At 40.5% G+C, this 22,501-nt stretch overlaps 1 protein-coding gene across 2 annotated transcripts in view; it reads left to right on the top strand.

The window, feature by feature from the left end:
* Positions 1 to 22,501, top strand: part of LOC143040587 (uncharacterized) — a 48,928-nt gene that overhangs the window by 4,228 nt on the left and 22,199 nt on the right. For both annotated transcript variants that reach the window (XR_012967721.1, XM_076211677.1), the window contains exons 2-3: positions 17,244 to 17,375; positions 18,902 to 19,123. Coding sequence is in view for 1 of the 2 variants with exons in the window: in XM_076211677.1 (XP_076067792.1) it covers positions 17,244 to 17,375; positions 18,902 to 19,123 (354 nt within the window). In the remaining variant the exon portion in view is untranslated. The remainder of the gene's footprint in view (positions 1 to 17,243; positions 17,376 to 18,901; positions 19,124 to 22,501) is intronic.

The raw sequence follows: 22,501 nt of genomic DNA, 5'->3' as shown, positions 1-22,501 counted from the left end.
CTTTTACTAGTCTTTCTTCACTCATTCTTTCCATGTGTCCAAACCATCCTAATACTCTTTCATCAACCCTATCTCCCAGCTCCTTTTCCACCCCTGTTCTCCTCCTCACCTCCTCATTTCTCACTCTATCTAGCCTAGTAACCCCCATCATACTTCTCAGACACCTCATCTCAAACACATTCAAACTCCTTCTCTCTTCTTCTCTTATGTTCCATGTTTCTGCCCCATACAGTGCTGTTGGCACAATCACTCCTTCATACAGTCTCCTCTTAGCATCCATTCCCAAATGTCTATTCCTCATTACACTCTTTAATCCACCAAGGCATTTACTCGCTTCTCTCAATCTACATTCTATCTCCACTTTCACTCCACCTTTCCCTGCCACATTTGCACCCAAGTATCTAAAACTATCCACTTCCTCCAGTCGCTCTCCCTTAATGCTCACTTCCAGTCTACTGCCACTTTCACCCCTTGTACATCTCATCACCTTACTTTTACCCACATTTATCTTTAGCTTTCTTCTATCACATACTCTCCCAAACTCTGTCACCAACTTCCTCAATCCCTCCACCGATCCTGCCACAAGCGCAGTGTCGTCCGCAAACAACAGCTGACTCACCTCCCACTTTTCTCCATTTTCTTTAACCATCTCCAATCCCTTGCCCACTACCCTTGCATTTACCTCTTGCACCACCTCGCGCCACCCCAATACATATAGCAAACAAAATTGAATCCTTTCAGACTGCATCATTTCCTTATCCTAGCATGAAATAAGTGAAATAATCCAGTTATTTTAACACACTTTTATTATTACTTTTGGGAAGGATTGCAGAGTAAGTATTGGACTTCAAAACCATAGTTTTGGATCATAAGTTGGACTTAAAATCAACAGTTATTACCTTTCTGGAGATCTGAGCTCAAATCTCATCCTTTTTTAATATTTTCCTAAAGAGGTATTTTCCAAGAAAGCTGTTCTCAATAACAAACCATCAGAAATAGATAGTTGTTCATTTCTTAAATTGATGAAATTGGTATGCCATTATTTAGAGCATGTGCAGTTTCTGTCATGTTTGATTTTAAAACAACACTAATAAATTCTATCTAACCTAACATAACCTAATCAAGGATATTAATTTTGTGAAGAAGTGTTGTCAGTGTACTCTCCCTTGCTCTCACTGTTTACATGAAGGATTGCAAAAAATATCTGTGATGACAACAGAATTGTTGTGCTCATTATGATCTTATCAACTTTATACATACATATACCAAAGGCTTTTTCCCCCTACACGGGGGGTAGCCCCCAAAAAAAAATGCAAATACCATTCCCACCCATTCCATTTCCCATACATTCCACTCCCGTCCACCCTCTTCCCTCCCTCCCATCACTGCACCTCCTGGTGATGTGAAAGAAGAAAGATGAACCACTGTTGATGGTGGCAGGTTGAATATTAATGGTGGGAGATGGGAAGAAATAGTTTTAATTATTGGAATAGTGAATGGCAGTGAATAGTGGCTGTACAAGTGAAATATAGAAGTAAAGGAAGCAAGTAAATGTCCAGGTGTGATGAATATTCTATTATGAGAAACGGACACAGTGAGTCCTCCTTATACGGTAATTCTTTATCCGGTAAATTCACAGTTATGGTATTTGGTAATTACTACCCTTGATTCTATTTACGGTAAGAAAAATTCACAGATACGGTATATGCTCGTGTTTTGGAGGTAAAACTAGATATTTTGAAGAGGAAAGAGCAGGGAGAAGGTACGTCTGCCATAAAACAAAACTTGGGTTTGGTATACGGTAATTTCAATTTGTGGTAAGGTTTTCAGAAACGCATGTGTACCGTATAACGAGGACTCACTGTATTTGGGGATGAATGTGAAGAGGATTGAAGGAGTGATTGTTCCCACAACTATGACTCAGAGACTAGGAATACGAGGGAGGCAGAAAGGATGAGTCGATTGTCTACATGAAGGCTGTTTGTACCTGTGTGGTAGAAAAAGAAGGCACTAGATCACAATTATCTCCATAGTATAGTGTGAGTGGTTACAATACACTTACTGTGAAACATGTAAGTAGACAAATACATGGGGGCACTAATGGGAATGAAGTGTTATCATTCCTCTTTCTACAAATGTATGTCATCAGACTTATTAAGTGTATGTGAATCAACAGCAGATATACTATAATGTATGAATAGGTTAGAGATGCTTTATCACTATTTTGTAACCATTTACCCATCCTAAACCTAGAGAGCAGCATCAAAGTTGTCACATACTAGGATGACTTAACAAGTTTGGCTGCCAAAATCACTCAAACTTATCTCAAACTATGATTGTTGCCAGCACAAAAACAATATCAGTACATACATATACCAAAGGCTGTTTCCCCCCTTACACAGGAGTTAGCCAAAAGACAAAGGCATAGAAACCACTCCCACCCATTCCATCCCCTACATACTCCATTCCCCTCTACCCTCTTCCCTCCCTCATATCTTGGCACCTCCTGGATGACGGGTCATCCCTGCATCTTGTCCACTGCCCTGGGTCAGAAGCAGTGTCACAATATCAGTAACACCTCAAAAGCCCTTTGTAACATATTTATTCTCAAGTGTCATAAATCAGGGTCTAATGGTGGGTACCTGCTTCTGGTGGTCCAGGAAGATCAACAACAGAAAGAATCATCTCACTGCTACCTATTTTCAGAACCTCGCAATCTCCTCACATCCATCTGCATGTGCAGCCCGAAGAGACCGACACTTGGTATCTGAACCAAGCTCAAAATATCTCGATCAACTTCAACTGTATTTTCTCCAATTTTTCACAATGAAAACTTGACAACTGGTCACTGCTCTGCTCCTGTTACTATCAGCTGATGTAGGAACAGTATTACACTAATACAACACTCAACAGCCCAAAGATTTTTCCTAGAGACATCTGTTGTGGGGCCTGAGGAATGTTGCACCATAGGGCTGTAGGCTTTCAGGCTATGAAACTCAAGTTAACAATTATTATGCCATGAATATAAGAAGTTCTTAGTGGTCAAATGAAATGGTTAACTTCTACATACATACATATACCAAGGCCTTTTCCCGCCTTACAAGGGAGGTAGCCAAAAAGAAAAAGGCATAAAATCATTCCCACCCATTCCATCCCTAAATACACTCCACTCCACCCTCCCTCTTATCTTAGCACCTACTGGATGACGGGTCATCCCTGCACCCTGTCCACTGCCCTGGGTCAGAGGCAGTGTCGCAAGGCACAGCACATCCACAGCAAAGCTGCCTCATTAAATCGGCGACCCTCCCTCTCCATCCCCCCATACAAAAAAGGTTAACTTCTACTGGACAGAAATCCATGAAATAGCCCTGTATTTGGCAAGCATGATCTCTGTACACAAAAGACCTTATACAGTGAGGACAGACTCCCTAATGGCATAAAGCCCTATATGGTGAACTCCTTTGAGAATGGATTAGTGCTGTATGCTCCTGTACCACTACAGTATAGATCAAGTTGGAACCATACATGAATTTGAGGCTATGTAATATAAATTGGAGAGGACACCACAAGCATTGCTCCTTCCCTGTATATTAAAATTAGGTAAATACTCTGTTCTCACTTGTTCACTTGTTGTTGTCGTTCCCTAGACTGTCTGTCCGAGCAGTCCTGTCTTCCCAAGGAATGCCATAGCCGAAACTGGGTTTTCCCACAAATCCTTTATAGAGCATATGTTGTGTTGTTTGCGTGCATGATTGTGTATAATGCAGTCTTCCATTATGTGTTGTATGGTATGGGGTGAAGTGTTACATCCTGGGCAGCTGTTCACAACGCGGTCATCCAGCCTCTTCTGGTAGCTCAGAAGTGCTGGGTGGTGACCGCACCGCAGTCTGGCCAAGTGGACTCTGTCCTTTCGTGGGAGAGAGGATTCAGAAGGGTGGATATCAGGGGGTCTGGCATGCAGCAGTGTGTTGTCTTTCAGTGTGTTAATGGAGCGGTGAGTGATATGATTATGAATATGTTTCCGGAGGCTGGTATTTGGTGATTGTGGAGGAAGAGAAGAGAGTATCTGTGCGTGATAAAGGTCTTTGGGTGTTGTTTTAATGTTTCTTGGTGTGTGTGTGTGTTCTGCTATGTAGTGTAGCGGGTGTAATGTGTTTGTGGTGGCTGCGGCAAGTGTTTGTGTGCCTCTCATGTCGAGGTGGTCCTTGACTTTGAGGACTTTTGTTTCATGGTGTAAATGGTCTGTAGGTGTTGTATTTGTGCAGCCTGTAATTGTTTTTAGGGCTTTGTTTTGTATGATTTGAAGGGTGTTGTGGTGTGTCTCACTGAGATTAGGAGCCCATGCAGGACTCGCATAATTCAACACTGAGCGTATGCATTGTTTGTATATTGTTATATTAGTTTCTTTGTTTTGTCCAAATGTTGTTCCAGTGATTGACTTAAGTGCGTTAAGTCTGGGTGTGCATTTGTTTTTTATGTTTGTGATGTGTTGTTTGAAAGACATGGATGTATCGTATGTTACACCAAGAATTTTCGGTGTGTTTGTGTGTGGTATTAGAGTGTTGTTGATGTAGAGATGAGGTATGTATTTGTGTTCTTTTGTCCAGTTTGTGAGAAGTGTTGCTGTAGATTTGGTTGGAGCTATTTTGAGTCTGTTTGTGATGAACCATGTGTTGAGTGTGTCAAGGTATGGCTGGATTATTTCTGCAGCTTTGTCTGTGTTACGATGTGTGCATGTGATTGTTATGTCGTCTGCGTAGGAAGAGATTTGTATTTCTGAGGTGTCTGGCGTGGGTAAGTCATGCATGTATAGATTAAATAGTGTGGGGGATAGAACTGAGCCCTGTGGTACTCCGTTCTTAATGTTTCTGATGTGCGATGATTGGCCATTATATGACACGTAAGCATTCCTACCTGCCAGATAATTGGCCAGCCATCTTTTGGTGTTATTGTGCATGTATGTGTTATATATTTTATTTGTTAGGTTGTGGCGGGGGATAGCATCAAAAGCTTTACTAATGTCTAATGTTATAAGAAGTGTTCTTTGGTGGGGCCTATCTGAATTGATGCCATCTAAAATTCTTTGTGTGAGGTTTGTCAGAAGAGTGTTTGTGGAGTGTAGTGGCCTAAAACCGTGTTGTGAGTCAGCAAGGGGAATATATGGTGTGACAAGTTTAAGTATTAGGCGTTCAATGACTTTAGAGGGGGTGCAGAGAAGTGTGATTGGGCGGTGCGATGTTGGGATTGTTGGGTCTTTGTTCGGTTTTGGAATGGTGATTATTTTACCATGCTTCCAGATGTCGGGTATAGTGTTGTGTGAATAGCTGTAGTTTGCAATGTTTGTGAGTGCGTGTATACCTTGTGGTCCAATGTGTTTTAGGTGGATGTTGCTTATGTTATCAGGGCCACAGGCAGATGAGTGCTTGAGACTATGTATTATGAGTTTTGTCTGACTGTCTATGAAGGGTATATAGTCTGAGTCTGTGGGAAAGTCTTTCTTACGTCGAATGGTGCGTCGGTCGTCAGGGTGAGAAGTGAGATGGCTTGTCTGTGCAAAATGACGTATGAGTGCGTTTGCTTGTTGTCTGTTTGAGGGTAGATTATCTGTTGTTGTGATTATTGCTGCATGAGAGCGTGTAGTGTTACTGTTGGATAGTGTAATGCTGTTGAGTGTTTTGTACAATTTGCTGGTGTTTGTTTTGTGATCAAGTGTATTGATAAAGTTTTGCCAATTTTGTGTTTTTTGTTCATGTATTTTATTGGCAATCACAGTGTTTAGTGTTTGTATTTGACCTGCTCTGTTTTGAGGGATAGGTGTGGGGATATCTTATCTAAGTGCATCTCATTATTTGATGAGGCCTTGGATTTCTGGGGTGAAATTTGGGTTGTGTGATTTTCTGTTGCCTATAGGGTTCTATCTTGTCTGCATTTTGTATAATTGTACTAAAAGTGTGCACAGCATTGTTTATGTTTGTGATTGGTGCACTGTTAAGTGTCTCAAAATGTTGTTCTGTCTCTTCAGCAAAAGCTTCCCAGTTTGCTCTCTTGTAAATGGTGTATGTGTGTCCGTGCCCAACTGGGGTGCATCCTGTTTTGGTAGTGATGATGATTGGATGGTGGTCATAGCCAATGGTTCCGACCACTTTCCATGATGTTGTTGAGGTTAGGCAGTGGGTGCTTAAGGTGATATCTGGAGAGGAGGGAGTGTGGAGATCTTGGTGTGGGATATGTGTATGATTGTGTGTGGTGTTCATGATAGTCAATGAGTCTAACTGAGTCTGTTTATCAAGCCATCTGTATGTGTCAGGGTTGTCGACATATCAGGCAGACGACTTGGCGTTGAAGTCTCCACCCATGATCAGGTTGGGGATTGAGGCTAGTTGGCTAAAATGAGGCCTGAAGGTGTCTGGAACTGTGGGGGATGATTGGGGGGGAATGTACATGTTAACTATTGTCAGTGTTGATTTGTTGCCTGTGCGGATTCGAATGGATTGGATTTGTGTTGTGTTATCTGTGGTAGGGAGGAGAATTTTGGTTGTGGCACTTGTGTCCACAAAACAGATGGAGTGGTGGATCAGGGTGATGAGTCCACCGCCATAGCCGTCAGTCCGGTCTTGTCTGATGGTGGTGTAATTATGAAATGATGGTGTTTTGTGTGAGTGTCTTAGTTTTGTTTCTTGTAAAATCACAATGTGTATGTTGTGTTGTTTAAGAAAGTGTTCAAGTTCATGTTTTTTCGTGTTAATACCGTCAATGTTGTGTTGTAATATGTTGATGTTGTGTGTTTTGTATGTGTTGTATGTTGCCGTTTGGGGTAGAGGTTGGGGTGGTAGTGGGGAAGGTTTAGGAGCTGGGTTAGGGGGGGGGTAAAGGAGAGATCGGGGACAAAGGAAGGGGAGTACTAATCGGGGGTAAGGGCAGAGGGAAATTGTGAGTGGGTAAGGGTGCTGGCTGTGGTTGGGGAGGTGGGAGTGGAGTTACTGGAGGGCAGGTAGAACATGTCCAAGTGTTTGTGTATTGGTTTGTGTCAGCAAGTGTTGTACAAGTGAGGTGGGCCCAGTTTTTGCACATATTGCACTGAACTGAGCCCTTTGTCTGTCTGCTCGAAGTAATGGGTTTAGAGCATGTTGGGCATGTGTATTTTGTGGTGGGCCCAGGATTGCTCTCTACATCTCCAGCTAAAAGTAGAAGAAGAGGGGTGATCGCCAGAAAATCACCCCTTGGTGCAGAAAAAACGTGATATTGCATGTTGGGAAAAAGGATTGTGGTACTCCCCAAGGTAGGCGTAGCTCCTCTTGGGGATCGGTGCCACCTGCGTAGAGCCGGGGGCCAGGGTGGTTGCTGCCGTTTGGCCCCCAACTCTTGGGGTTGGGGGGTGGTCCCATGACGTAGACGCTGCAGCTTATACAGTGAGGACAGACTCCCTAATGGCATAAAGCCCTATATGGTGAACTCCTTTGAGAATGGATTCGTGCTGTATGCTCCTGTACCACTACAGTATAGATCAAGTTGGAACCATACATGAATTTGAGGCTATGTAATATAAATTGGAGAGGACACCACAAGCATTGCTCCTTTCCTGTATATTAAAATTAGGTAAATACTCTGTTCTCACTTGTTCACTTGTTGGTGCTGCAGCTTGCACAAATACAGCCTAATGGCTCCCACAAACCTTATTGCCAAGGCTTGGACAGAAATCCATGAAATAGCCCTGTATTTGGCAAGCATGATCTCTGTACACAAAAGACCTTATACAGTGAGGACAGACTCCCTAATGGCATAAAGCCCTATATGGTGAACTCCTTTGAGAATGGATTCGTGCTGTATGCTCCTGTACCACTACAGTATAGATCAAGTTGGAACCATACATGAATTTGAGGCTATGTAATATAAATTGGAGAGGACACCACAAGCATTGCTCCTTTCCTGTATATTAAAATTAGGTAAATACTCTGTTCTCACTTGTTCACTTGTTGTTGTTGTTGTCGTTCCCTAGACTGTCTGTCCGAGCAGTCCCGTCTCCCCAAGGAATGCCATAGCCGAAACTGGGTTTTCCCACAAATCCTTTATAGAGTGTATGTTGTGTTGTTTGCGTGCATGATTGTGTATAATGCAGTCTTCCATTATATGTTCACTTGTTGGTGCTGCAGCTTGCACAAATACAGCCTAATGGCTCCCACAAACCTTATTGCCAAGGCTTGTATTATAAAATTCATATCAAGTGTTTCTTGAAAACCAAGAAAATATACCTTTTATTCATTCACGTAAATGAATGTATTATCCAGCTAAATGTTTTAATGAAAAAAATATATTGTTCCTTATTCTCCTAAATATATGCTAAGCCTGGAAAGTGTTATACTTATGGAAAGTATGCCTCACTTCAATAAAAAAAAATAGGGAAAGAAGGAAATCAAACGAGCCAAGAAACAAGATAGAGCAGTATTTATTTCTTGTAATTATAATACCTTGCCTTGAATGTGATACAGAGATTCTTGGGGTTGGTCAGGAGACATGTGAGACAGGACTCAGTGAAAGTATTGATAAATTTTGGAGATGACACACTGATGTTCCATACATACATACATATACCAAGGCTTTTTCCCCCTTACTAGGGAGGTAGCCAAAAAGGAAAAGGCATAAAATCATTCCCACCCATTCCATCCCTGAAAACACTCCACACCCCTCCACCCTCCCTCCCATCTTAGCACCTCCTAGATGACGGGTCATCCCTGCACCCTGTCCACTGCCCTGGGGTGACCATCATTGGTTTCAGTACATAGCAGCAGCTTAGGAAGTGAGCCTAATATAATCTGATCATATCTATTGGCCACCTCTACTACTCTGAAGGACTATGGTTTGCTTTGGCAAGAGATGCTGAGAATCTCGTGTCTATCTCTCTAAACCAGAGGTCACCAAACTTTTTCCACAGTGGGCCAGATCCTCATGGCCATCCAGAGCACATTTTGTCACACATCTCTGTCACCACTCTGGGATTGACAGATCCTTCTCCTAACTGTGCTGACATCAACTGCCTCAGCTCCATAAACCTTCACCAAGCACTGGTGAATATTGATTGGTACCCTTTCTGCATGGAGGAATTCGATGACGTATCTGCTTCTGACTGGGGTTACTGTCAGTATCTGCAACAGAGATGAAAATTACAGGTTATGAGCATGAAGGTTCAGTCATTATAACAATGTCATAAACAAGCCCCTAGGAACCCTTGCTGCAGACTGAAAATATAGGAAGCATTTCACTTCTGCCTTCCACAGTTTTTCGCTAATCTTTCTTCACTTATTCTTTCCATGTACCAAAATCATCTTGGTATTCTTTGATCAACCCTGTCTGCCAATTCCCATTCCATCCCATTCTTGTCCTCTGTCTATGAGGGTAGCTCCAAAGTAATAGACATACATGTACCAAAGGCTTTTTCCCTCTTACAAGGGAGGTAGCAAAAAAAAAAAAAAAAAAAAAGATAAAAACCACTCCCACCCATTCCGTCCCCACCTACTCCACTCCCATCCACCCTCTTCCCTCCTTATCAGGAGGAGCCAAGATAAGAGGTGGGTGGATGGGAGTGGAGTATGCGGGGATGGCTGCCTCCTTTGTAAGGGGGAAAAGCTTTTGGTATATGTATGTATGTATTACTTTTGGAACTACCCTCATAGAAAGAGGACAAGAGTGGTGTGGAATAGATGGCAGACAGAGTTGATCAAAGAATACTGGAATGGATTTAGCACATGGAAAGAATGAAGAAAGACCAAAAAAGTATGGAAGGCAAAGGTGGATGGAACAAACTTGGATGGAAGGCCAAAAATAAAATGGATGTATGGAGTGAAGTATAAGGGGAATGTCTGTTGAGCAGGGAGGGGAGCAGGCAAGAGATAGATGTGAGTGGAGAATGGGTGATAAAATGGTGCAGCCCCAAGGGATTTCTCCTTGTCGTCTCTATTTATACATGAAAGGATGAGGACAAAGGGTTGCCATGTAAATGAAGCAGTGGGGGTAAATGAGATTAGGCTGCCAAGCCGTGCTGTTGATGTGCTGTGTCTTGCTGCATTGCTTCTGACCCAGTCAGGGGGCAGAGATGGCTTTTTATTCACAAGGAATTAAAAAGGAAGCAAATGGGCAGTGGCGGATGCATGCCTTGGTTGGCTATCTCCTTCGTAAGATCATAAGAATGAAGGAGACTGCAAGAGACCATAAGGCCTACACTAGGCAGTTCCATGTCTATTACCACCTGTCATCCCCATCCATAAAATTGTCTAACCAGTCATGTATTATGTTTAGATCTTTTTGTAACTTGTGGTCTTCCTCATCTATTCTCCAAATGATCTTGGTGGTCTCTGCCTGTACGGATCTATGTAGGACTCCACAAATTACTGCCAACCATTTTGACATTTTAGACTTTACTACTGTCCTCATGTATTGATCTTTCTAGAAAATCCCTCATATATTACCAGAGATGTCCTTTCATGTCCTTCAGTATACCTCGGTTTTCATAATACAGTGATTCCTCCTTATACGGTAATTCTTTATCTGTTAAATTCACAGTTAGGGTATTTGGTAATTACTACCCTCGATTCTATTTACGGTAAGAAAAATTCACAGATACAGTATCCGCTAGATATTTTGAAGAGGAAAGAGTAGGGAGAAAGTATGTCTGCCATAGCCCATTATTACATGTTATAATGGGTTCGGTGTACGATAATTTCAATTTGCGGTAAGGTTTTCAGGAATGCATATGTACCGTATAACGAGGACTTACTGTAGTAGTAAGGTACCTTTCAAAGGCTCTCCTGATTTTAAGTGTATTTAATCCCTCCAGCCATTTTCCTCTTGTAGCAAATCAACTGCTCTTGACTAAAACTTAACAGGTTTATTGTACATGATCTTACTATTCAGAAATTGAATTGATTATCAGCCAAAATGTTCATCTTTTCAGGTATCAAATGTGTATGTTTGTGGTTTAATAAATAATTAATTGGAACATATAGGAAGGGATCTACACAGTGTCCTGGCTCTTGCTCTCCAATTGTCATAACTTGGTTTTAAATTTATGTATAGTTCCTGCTTGTGCTAATTCATCTTGGAGTTTGTGTATCTTTGTGGAAAAGTGAAATTCCACATACTTCATCACTTGTTCTCCAGTTTCATATTAAATATCAGAGCTGGACGTGTTCCTAAATGTGTCCCTCAGTGTCCTGACTGACACATATAGTCAGGACACTGAGGGATGCACTGAGGAACGAACCCAGTTCTGTTAAATAGGAAGATTGGTTGAAAGTTAGAACAAGAGAGGCAAATAAGAGATACAACAAGAAGAGAGAAGAAGTAAAATAGAATGTGAGGAGGCAAAGAGGAGGGCAGATGTAAAATGGGATAGAACTTTGACAGAGATTTGTGTCAAGAATGGAAAGATGTTTTGGAAGGAAGTGAAGAGTGTGAGAGGGAGGTGAGTCGGATGGACATATTAATGGAAGTGAGGGTGGTAAGCAAAGATGGGTAGAGTATTTCAGAGAATTGCTGAAAGTGGGATTGACTGTGATAGTAGGTGCTAAAAAAACGACTGATAGGAGAAGGAAATGACAGGGCTGTAGAATAAAACTAAATATAAACAGCGCTGAAAGTGATGAAAGATGGTAAGGCACCTGAGTTGGATGGATGTTCTATGGAGTGTCAGACAAAGGAAGGAACTGTTATGGTGGACTGGCTAGTGAGGTTATTTAATGTGCCCCTGGGGACTGCAGGAATGCATATATAGTTTCTTTTTATGAAGGAAAAGATGACAAATATGAATGTAGTAGTTTTAGGGGAATTAGTCTGTTGAATGTATTTGGAAAGGCATATTGGAGGGTGTTAAATGAGAAGATTAGGAGGGGAACTTGAGAAGTAATTGAGAGGAATAGTGTGAGTTTAGGAAAGGTAGAGTATGTGTGGATTGAATACTTGCAGTAAAGCAGATATGCAATGAGTTTTTAGCAAAAGGTGAGGCTATGTTTATGACTTATGGATCTGGAAAAGGCTAATGACAGGATTGACAAGAAGGCATTTTGGGAACTATTGCAGATGTATGGGATAGGGTGAAAGATGTCAGGGAAGTCAGAACTTGACATGAGTAGTAGAGCTTGTATTAGGGTTGGAAATAGAGTGAATGTTTTGAGGTGAAGGTAGGGATGTACATGGGTTGTGTAATATCGCCATGGTTGTTCCATGTGTAGTATGGGATAGTGTGCGAGGTAAATGTGAGGGTGAAGGACATGGGGTTGGAGATGGTGGGAGAAGAACCAGTTGTTGTCTACTGATGAAATTGGGTTTGTGGCTGGGTCAAAAGAGGGTCGTGGGCAATGATTCTTAACCGGGGGGGCACACCCCCCTAGGGAGGCGTAAGATATTTTTAGGGAAGGGGGCGTGACCCACAAGAGAAAAGTAGAAATTTTACCAGTTACGTGTTATTATATGAATTTATGAAGCAGCCTTGCTGTGGATGTGATGTGTCTTGCGACATTGCTTCTGACCCAGGGCAGTGGACAGGATGCACGGATGACCCATCATCCAGGAGGTGCCAAGATAGGAGGGAGGGAGGGGAGTGGAATGTACGGGAGTGATTTCTATGCCTTTTTCTTTTTGGCTACCCTCCCTGTGTAAGGGGGAAAAAGCCTTTGGTATATGTATGTATGTATGTACGTGTTATTTTCTTGACAAGAATTGGGTCAGTAATGTAGAGGTAATTTTATGAGATAATGCAGAAGTATCATCATTACAAAGGATTTACAAAGGAGGAGCATGCTGACAGGAGACCTTTTGGTCCATAGCTAACTCTTATTTTCAAAAGTCTCCCAGACATACCAGTTTTCCTATGTACAGACTGCCCATCCCTGCAAGGGGGCGTGGAGGAAAAGGACAGTTCCTACAGGGGGCGTGGTAGTAAAAAGGTTGAGAACCACTGGTCTAGGGCAAGTTGTGATGGAGTTCAGGAGAGAATGCAAGAGAAGGAAGTTCCAAGTAAATGTGGGTAAAAGTAAGATGAGATGCACAAGGGGTGAATGGTAGCAAGTTGGAAGCAAGTCTTAAAGGAGAGACTGGAAGAAGTGGATGATTTTAAGTATTAGGGTCACATGAAGCAAGGTTTTTGGATTCTGTAGCTCTCACATAGTCTTTATTAAACCAGTATTTTTTACAATCATCCTTCCCATTATTTCTTAGCACACATTCATTCACATCCAAACTGTACACAAACAGGAAGATTTTCCATTTGATCTCAGTGTCACTAGTATTCGTGAATTCTTCCCTGTTGCCTTCTTCAGAGAAATTTTCTCAAACTAGAGATGTTCAAGATGGTGCCCAATTACTTTTTCCTTTGGAGTCAAATATATTTGAGGGACTCAAGGACTTCTGATTCCTTAGTAAATACTTAGTGCAATCTAGCTGGGGTGTCATCTCCCCTTACCCAGGTCACATCATATTCATTGGGTCATCATGTTTTTGATTGTGATATTCAAAACTGTTACCTCAGGAATTATCATTACCATATGCTTTCCATTCCTCCTCCCAACTGACCATCAATTAAATCTCCCAAAAAGTTGTATTGTCACTTGAATAGTAGTATTTTTTAGGAGGAAAGATGAGGTCTTGACAACATTTCCTTGTAATCAGCTTCATTCCAAGGCCTTTTCTTGAGAGAGATGTATACAACTATGATGTCCATTCTATCTGGTTCTCAGGTTCTAGTTTTCAAATGAATTGCCTTAGTCATGCTCTCTCTCAAATTTGTTTCTTCCACTGTTGTATCATTCTTCACAACAATAATCATCAGGGATCTGTACCACTTGCAAGGGTCAGCCTGACCAGGGTGTGATGTGGCCTCCATCCAGTCTTTCTGTGTTACCAGAAGAAGCTGGATGGCAGCATTGCAGATAAATATCTAAGATGTAATACTTCAACCCCATACTATATAACACATTATGGAAGACTGCATTGTACACAATTATGCATGCCGGTAACACAATATACAATCTATAAAGGATTTGTGGGAAAACTCCGTTCCAGCCATGGTGTTCCTCAGGGAGACAGGACTGCTCAACCAGACAGTCTAGGGAACAACAACAATCATCACCCTACCCTCCATTCCTCTCTGTCTTGCCTCCAGATGTCTGTCATTCCCCAGCTGTGGATCAACATTCTTCGGGAGCCTAGTCTCTGCTGTACACAAAATATCAGGTTCACTAACACCAGTCATGTATTTCTCATAGACGAAAGTAAACCATCTGTGTTTACATTAATGAGTTATAATTTCTTTGCACTGTTTTGTGTCTTCTCCTGTCCTCCTCTCTTGTTTCCACACTATTCCCTCAATTTTCAATTTAGAACTTGTCAGAAAAATTGCTGTTGATCTGTCCTCTGTGTTCATATCCTTTGGATTCATATACAAATTCCCTTATTTTTGCCTGTTCATCCTCATTGGCATCTCTCTTGACCTAAACATCCTTGAACTTCAGATAATTTTTATGGCTGTCGTGCATAGGACTCGAACCTACCTCTCTGAGGCCAAGAGGCTGCCGAGACGGTGCCTTAAACCACTCAGCTACTGGGGGTACCTGAGTGGTTTAAGGCACCGTCTCAGCAACCTCTTGGCCTCAGAGCAGTAGGTTCAAGTCCTATGCATGACGGCCATAAAAATGATCTGATTGATGTCACCGTTCAGTAGCGAATTCCTCACATCCTTGGACTTCTCGCTACCTGCAAACTTCAAAATTGGTGTCTCATTTTCTGTAGCTCCTGACCTTGAATTTAATTTTTGATGGATGTGGAATTGAGCCATCTTTGTTGTACTGACTCAGCGACTCAGCATAAATGCATCTTTGATTCAATCAGTTTCTTCTAAATAATTCCCTTGTAGGTGTGTGTTTGTGTACATATTTGTATTTACCAGAGCTGTGTGCATTACCGCCAGACAGGTTGTGCGTTATTAACACAGTGACGCAAGTCCCCAGCTCTGGTTATTTGATGTTTTAGAATAGGGAATATTAATGCAGTAGTTTAGATATTATTTTATTGAGAATATTTGTAAAAAGTAAATACTTCTCCATTTAATTTTTTTTTTTTTCTCCCATCAAAATCATACTAAAGGAAATTAAAATTGGTAATGCATTGATGGTAATGCACTATCTGTCGAGTGGTAACATACCCAGCTCTGGTATTTACCTAGTTATACCTAGTTGTAGTATACAAGGTTGCAGCCACTTATCAAGTATTGCCTTAAATTTGTTTGTGTTGTTGGCTAGGATTGTATTATCATCTATCTTGCTACAAAAATATCTGCACCTATATGATGATGATGATGATATGGTTTAACGTCACACACTCCCCCCTATCAGGAGGCTAGGATGATGCCCCTGACAGAGGGTTTTGGGGAAGAGGGGAATGTCTGTTGAGGAAGGACGGGAGAGGACTGAAGACAGGGGTGAATGGAGAATGATTGTATATGGATGATGTTGTGATGCATGAGGTGGAATGGGGGGTGAGGTAGTATGTGTGAGCATAATTTGACGCAGCCCGAAGGGTTTCTCCCCGTCTTCTCCTTTTATGCATGGGGGGACGGAGAGGGGGGGGGTCGCCGATTTAATGAAGTGGCCTTGCTGTGGATGTGCTGTGTCTTGCGACACTGCTTCTGACCCAGGGCAGTGGACAAGGTGCAGGGATGACCCATCATCCAGGAGGTGCTAAGATAAGAGGGAGGGTGGAGGGGTGTGGAGTGTATAAAAGGGATGTAATGGGTGGGAATGATTTGATGCCTTTTCCTTTTTGGCTACCTCCTTTGTGAGGGGGAAAAAGCCTTGGTATATGTATGTATGTATGTATACAGAAAGTTATGATTTGTAACATCTTTTAAGTAGTCTTGCTTTTTTCAACCTTGTACTGCCTCTTGCTGATTTTTCATCTTGTACCAGTAGCTCTTCTCTGTCCATTTTTTCTCTACCTTTTTCTGATGCATATTCCAATCTTGGAGGGATAGTTCTTTATTTATTTATTTATTTATTTATTTATTTTTTTGTGTATTTACCAAGTTGTATTATACGGGAAGGGGAGCTATGCTCATGGTGACCTGTCTTTGTAACTCGCAACATCTAGTTTGTTCTTAAATTCTTGTATGGTGTTTGCACACACTATTGTTCCGTCCAATTTCTTCCAGACATCCACCCAGATCTCTTCTATAACTATCCTCTTTGAGTGTGTGTGTGTATTTACCTAGTTGTATTATACGGGAAGGGAGCTATGCTCGTGGTGACCCATCTTTGTATCTTTCAGCATCAATTTTTTTCTTAAAATCTTGAAGTGTTTGCACACACTGTTTCCTTATCTAATTTATCTCAGGTATCCACTACTCTATGTGGGAAGCTATTCTTTTTCAGATCTCTTCTATAATTATCCTTTTTGAGTTTCTTTTCATGTCCTCTTGTTTTTCTATTCTCCCATTTTGATCAATCATCTCTATTTAGGATTTCCATTACTTTCATGATTTTATAAGTAGTCAGTATATCTCCTCTTTCTCTTCTTTGTTCCAGAGTTAGTAGTTCCAATTTAGACAATCTTTGTATGTTAATTTGGAGAGAGTTGGTGCCATCTTTGTTGTTGCTCTTTGTATTCTAATTTCTTTATGTTCTTGTGTATTTACCTAGTTCTATTACATGGGAAGGGAGCTATGCTTGTGGTGACCCATCTTTGTATCTTTCAGCATCAAGTTTTTCTTAAAATCTTGAATAGTATTTGTACTCACTGTTTCTTTATCTAAGTTATTCCAGATATCCAGCACTCTGTGTGGGAAGCTATTCTTTTTCAGATCTCTTCTATAGTTATTCTTTTTGAGTTTCTTTTCATGACCTCTTGTTTTTCCATTGTCATTTTTTAGTAAATCATTCCTATCAAGGATTTCCATTCCTTTCATGATTCTATAGTCAGTAGATCACCTCTTTCTCATCTCTGCTCCAATGTTGGTAGTTTCAATTTGGATAATCATTGTATGTTAATTTGGAAAGAGCTGGTGCCAACTTTGTCATTGCTCTCTGTATTCTTTCTAATTTCTTTATATTCTTTTTAGCACTGGGTGTCCACAGTGTCACTGTGTATTCCAGTTTTGGTCTAATTAATGTAACTAATATTTTTTTAAAATAATTTCTTCATCCAAATAGTGTGTGTGTGTGATGTGTAAGTTTTGAATTTAAGTAACCTGCTTCCATTAACAGCTGAGGGACGTACATAAGGACATTGAAGCCACCATGCAGTTGCAGAGAAAATTACGTACACTCCAAAGCCAAATTGAAGCTACAGGTGAAGATGACTGTACAGAACTTCTGCATAAGGCAGAGGAAACCAAGGTAAATATGTCCAAAAAGAAATTTTAATTTTAGATAAATTAAGGAAAGATGAACATAGTATGATTTTATACTGTACATGACATATCAAGATATTTTAAGTGTGCAGTATTTATTAGGAAAAAAAAAAAAAATTATAAAAGATGTTACCATAGTGTATGTCTATGTATATAATATATATATATATATATATATATGTACTATTTCCAACTCTCATATAACTAGTAACTCTGATCTAGACATATATATATATATATATATATATATATATATATTTAACATATATATATATATTTAACATATATATATATATATATATATATATATATATATATATATATATATGTGTGTGTATATGTTATGGAACAAAACTATCTGTTCTGGAGTCTTAATCCTACAACCATGATTAGGAGAATCATGAGGCCCCAAGATTGCAACTCTGCAACTGTCAGATTTGATTGTATATGTGTGTGTGTATTCACTGACGTGTCATCCTTACTAGGACGTCTTATTTAGCGAATTAAAACCCAAACTGTTCTCTGTGTTTACCTCACCACCTTTCTACTCATTTGTCTTCCTTACTCTTGAATACATATATATATACATATATATATATGTATATATATATATATATATACATATATATACACATATATATATACATATATGCAAAGTAGACCACTTGGAAAAAGAAACTAACGAAGCAGAGCGCTTTCGTATATTACATCTTCACTTGTTGCACTGAAGATGTAATATACGAAAGCGCTCTGCTTCGTTAGTTTCTTTTTCCAAGTGGTCTACTTTGCATAAGTGAACACACGTACCCGTGTTCTTATTAGCATATATATATATATATATATACACACACATGCAATCAATCTTTAACTGACTTATTCTTGCATCCACACACATTTTTTGTCATGCAGTATCCTGTGTATGATCCTTCATACCTTCATTCACCCCATCCATCCTCTTTTTCCAATGCTTCCCAGCTCTCCCATCCATCAGGAATCCTAAAAGAATTATACGCTCATCCATTCTCATGACATGAGTACCATTTCAGGCAAATCTGCTCAGTTTTTCTGCCCATTCCCATCTTCACTCTTGTCCCTCTCATGAACTCTGTCATGTTTTCTAACTCAACATATGACCAACAAGCATTGTAATTTTCCGCTTGTCCACACATCTCTTACATCTTCACCCTGTTCAAGGGTAATTGTTTTGTTTTTGTTTCAATCTCTCACATCTTCACCCTGTTCAAGGGTAATTGTTTTGTTTTTGTTTCAATCTCTCACATCTCTTGCATCTTCACCCTGTTCAAGGGTAATTGTTTTGTTTTTGTTTCAATCTCTTATATCTCTTACATCTTCACCCTGTTCAAGGGTAATTTTTTTGTTTTTGTTTCAATCTCTCACATCTCTTACATCTTCACCCTGTTCAAGGGTAATTGTTTTGTTTTTGTTTCAATACATGTATGATATATGTTCATTAGATAAGATTAAATTTATTTTCTAAATTCATTATTCCAGGCACAAATTGAGGAGCTTTTGACGAATCTCTCTGATGAAGAATATATAAAGAAAGTAAAGAGAGCTGTGGAGGAAAGGCAGAAGAAACGGTTAAGACATAAACGACGGAAGAAAATAAACAAGGAAGAAGCCAATAAAGTATCAGAGCAGTGGGCACAGAAGAGTGTAGAGATTGATGAATGGAGGGATTCAGTTATGAAAGCAGAACTTGCTAAAAGAAGGGTAAGTTAAATATATATATATATATACATACATACATACATAAAATATGGCTTTTGCATGATTTGACTTTTTGTTTGTATTCAGTGTGATGAATTGTTCTATTTTTTCTATATACCAATAGGCTTCTTCCTCTAGTATTTTGCCCATGTCAAAATGCAGATAGACAAGGCAATTGATACATTGATATCTACCAGTTTTCTTGAAGACAGAATACTCTTGCAGGTTGCACTTCAGTTATGGCCAAAAATGCCAGTGAATACTGGCTAGTAGTTCTAGAAAACAAACATTGACACCTTACAAGGTATACAATCAATGCAGAAAAGGAGAAGATGGGAAGAAATCCCTTTGGGCTGCATTAAATTTTTCTCACGCATACTTCCTCACCCCCCAATCCCCTACCCATTCTACTTGTACACAAAAAACAAAAATCTTTCCATAGAACACGTGAAAATCATAAATACATAGTTTTATGCAAGAACCCTCAATCCTACTCACCTATCTCAATGTATCACAGAAGCTTAACCCCCTAAAAAAAAAGGACATACTACTCAAATATCTATAGCAATCTATGATGTAAAGCATACAATACATCCATACAAAGACACATCCACATTCAGATCACAAAATGAGCTCTTCAAGACTGACCACCAAACTTCATATTTCATCAATAACCCCCCAGACACTACCCACTGAAAGAATTCTTTAAAAGAAAGAAAATAAAAAACTCGGCATGCTTATGACTAGGTCATCATCCAGCACTATGACAGTGCCACCACAGAATAGCCCCAGCTACAGAAACAACTTGCCCCAGACAATTACACCACCATCAGACCGGACTGACGGCAATGGTGGTGGACTCATCACCCTGATCCACCATTCCATCTGTTTTGTGGACACAAGTGCCACAACCAAAATTCTCCTCCCTACCACAGATAACACAACAGAAACCCAATCCATTCGTATCCGCACAGGCAACAATTCAACACTAACAATAGTTAACATGTACATTCCCCCCCAATCATCCCCCACAGTTCCAAACACCTTCAGACCTCAACTCGGCCAACTAACCTCAATCCCCAACCTGATCATGGGTGGTGACTTCAACGCCAAGTCGTCTGCCTGGTTTGTCGACAACCCTGACACAAACAGAGGGCTTGATATACAGACTCAATTCGACTCATTGACTATCATGAACAACACACATAATCATACACATATCCCATACCAAGCCCTCTACACTCCCTCCTCTCCTGATATCACCTTTTGCTCCCCCTGCCTAACCCCAACAACATCATGGAGAGTGGTCGGAGCCCTTGGCTCTGACCACCTTCCAATCATCATCACCACCAAAACAAGATGCACCCCAGCTGGCCACAGACACACTTACACCAATTACAAGAGAGCTAACTGGGAAGCCTTTACTGAAGAGACAGAACAACATTTTGAAACACTTAACAGTACACCAATCACAAACATAAACAATGCTGTGCACGCTTTTAATACAATCATACAAAACGCAGCCAAGAGATACATCCCTAGAGGCAACAGAAAATCACACAACCCCAACTTCACACCAGAAATCCAAGGCCTTATCAGACAACGTGACACACTTAAACACGATACCCCCACACCTATCCCTCAAAACATAGCAGACCAAATACAAACACTAAACACTGTGATTGCCAATAAAATACATGAACAAAAAACACAAAATTGGCAAAACTTTATCAATACACTTGATCACAAAACAAACACCAGCAAATTGTACAAAACACTCAACAGCATCACACTATCCAACACTAACACTACACACTCTCACGCAGCAATAATCACAACAACAGATAATCTACCCTCAAACAGACAACAAGCAAACGCACTCATACGTCATTTTGCACAGACGAGCCATCTTACATCTCACCCTGACGACCGACGCACCATTCGACGTAAGAAAGACTTCCCCACAGACTCAGACTATACACCCTTCATAGACAGTCAGACAAAACTCATAATGCATAATCTCAAGCACTCATCTGCCTATGGCCCTGATAACATAAGCAACATCCACCTAAAACACATTGGACCACAAGGTATACACGCACTCACAAACATTGCAAACTACAGCTATTCACACAACACTATACCCGACATCTGGAAGCATGGTAAAATAATCACCATTCCAAAACCGAACAAAGACCCAACAATCCCAACATCGCACCGCCCAATCACACTTCTCTGCACCCCCTCTAAAGTCATTGAACGCCTAATACTTAAACTTGTCACACCATATATTCCCCTTGCTGACTCACAACACGGTTTTAGGCCACTACACTCCACAAACACTCTTCTGACAAACCTCACACAAAGAATTTTAGATGGCATCAATTCAGATAGGCCCCACCACAGAACACTTCTTATAACATTGGACATTAGTAAAGCTTTTGATGCTATCCCCCGCCACAACCTAACAAATAAAATATATAACACAGACATGCACAATAACACCAAAAGATGGCTGGCCAATTATCTGGCAGGCAGGAATGCTCATGTGTCATATAATGGCCAATCATCGCACATCAGAAACATTAAGAACGGAGTACCACAGGGCTCAGTTCTATCTCCCACATTATTTATTCTATACATGCATGACTTACCCACGCCAGACACCTCAGAAATACAAATCTCTTCCTACGCAGACGACATAACAATCACATGCACACATCGTAACACAGACAAAGCTGCAGAAATAATCCAGCCTTACCTTGACACACTCAACACATGGTTCATCACAAACAGACTCAAAATAGCTCCAACCAAATCTACAGCAACACTTCTCACCAACTGGACAAAAGAACACAAATACATACCTCATCTCTACATCAACAACACTCTAATACCACACACAAACACACCGAAAATTCTTGGTGTAACATACGATACATCCATGTCTTTCAAACAACACCTCACAAACATAAAAAACAAATGCACACCTAGACTTAACGCACTTAAGTCAATCACTGGAACAACATTTGGACAAAACAAAGAAACTAATATAACAATATACAAACAATGCATACGCTTAGTGATGAATTATGCGAGTCTTGCATGGGCTCCTAATCTCAGTGAGACACACCACAACACCCTTCAAATCATACAAAACAAAGCCCTAAAAACAATTATAGGCTGCACAAATACATCACCTACAGACCATTTACACCATGAAACAAAAGTCCTCAAAGTCAAGGACCACCTCGACATGAGAGGCACACAAACACTTGCTGCAGCCACCACAAACACATCACACCCGCTACACTACATAGCAGAACACCCACACACACCAAGAAACATTAAAACTACACCCAAAGACCTTTATTACGCACA

The sequence above is a fragment of the Oratosquilla oratoria genome, chromosome 29, assembly GCF_046742065.1.
Source record: "Oratosquilla oratoria isolate Oo_2021 chromosome 29, ASM4674206v1, whole genome shotgun sequence".
Classification (NCBI taxonomy): Eukaryota; Metazoa; Arthropoda; class Malacostraca; order Stomatopoda; family Squillidae; genus Oratosquilla; species Oratosquilla oratoria.
Note: the sequence above shows the minus strand (reverse complement) of the source record. Positions and strands in the feature narration are given on the sequence as shown.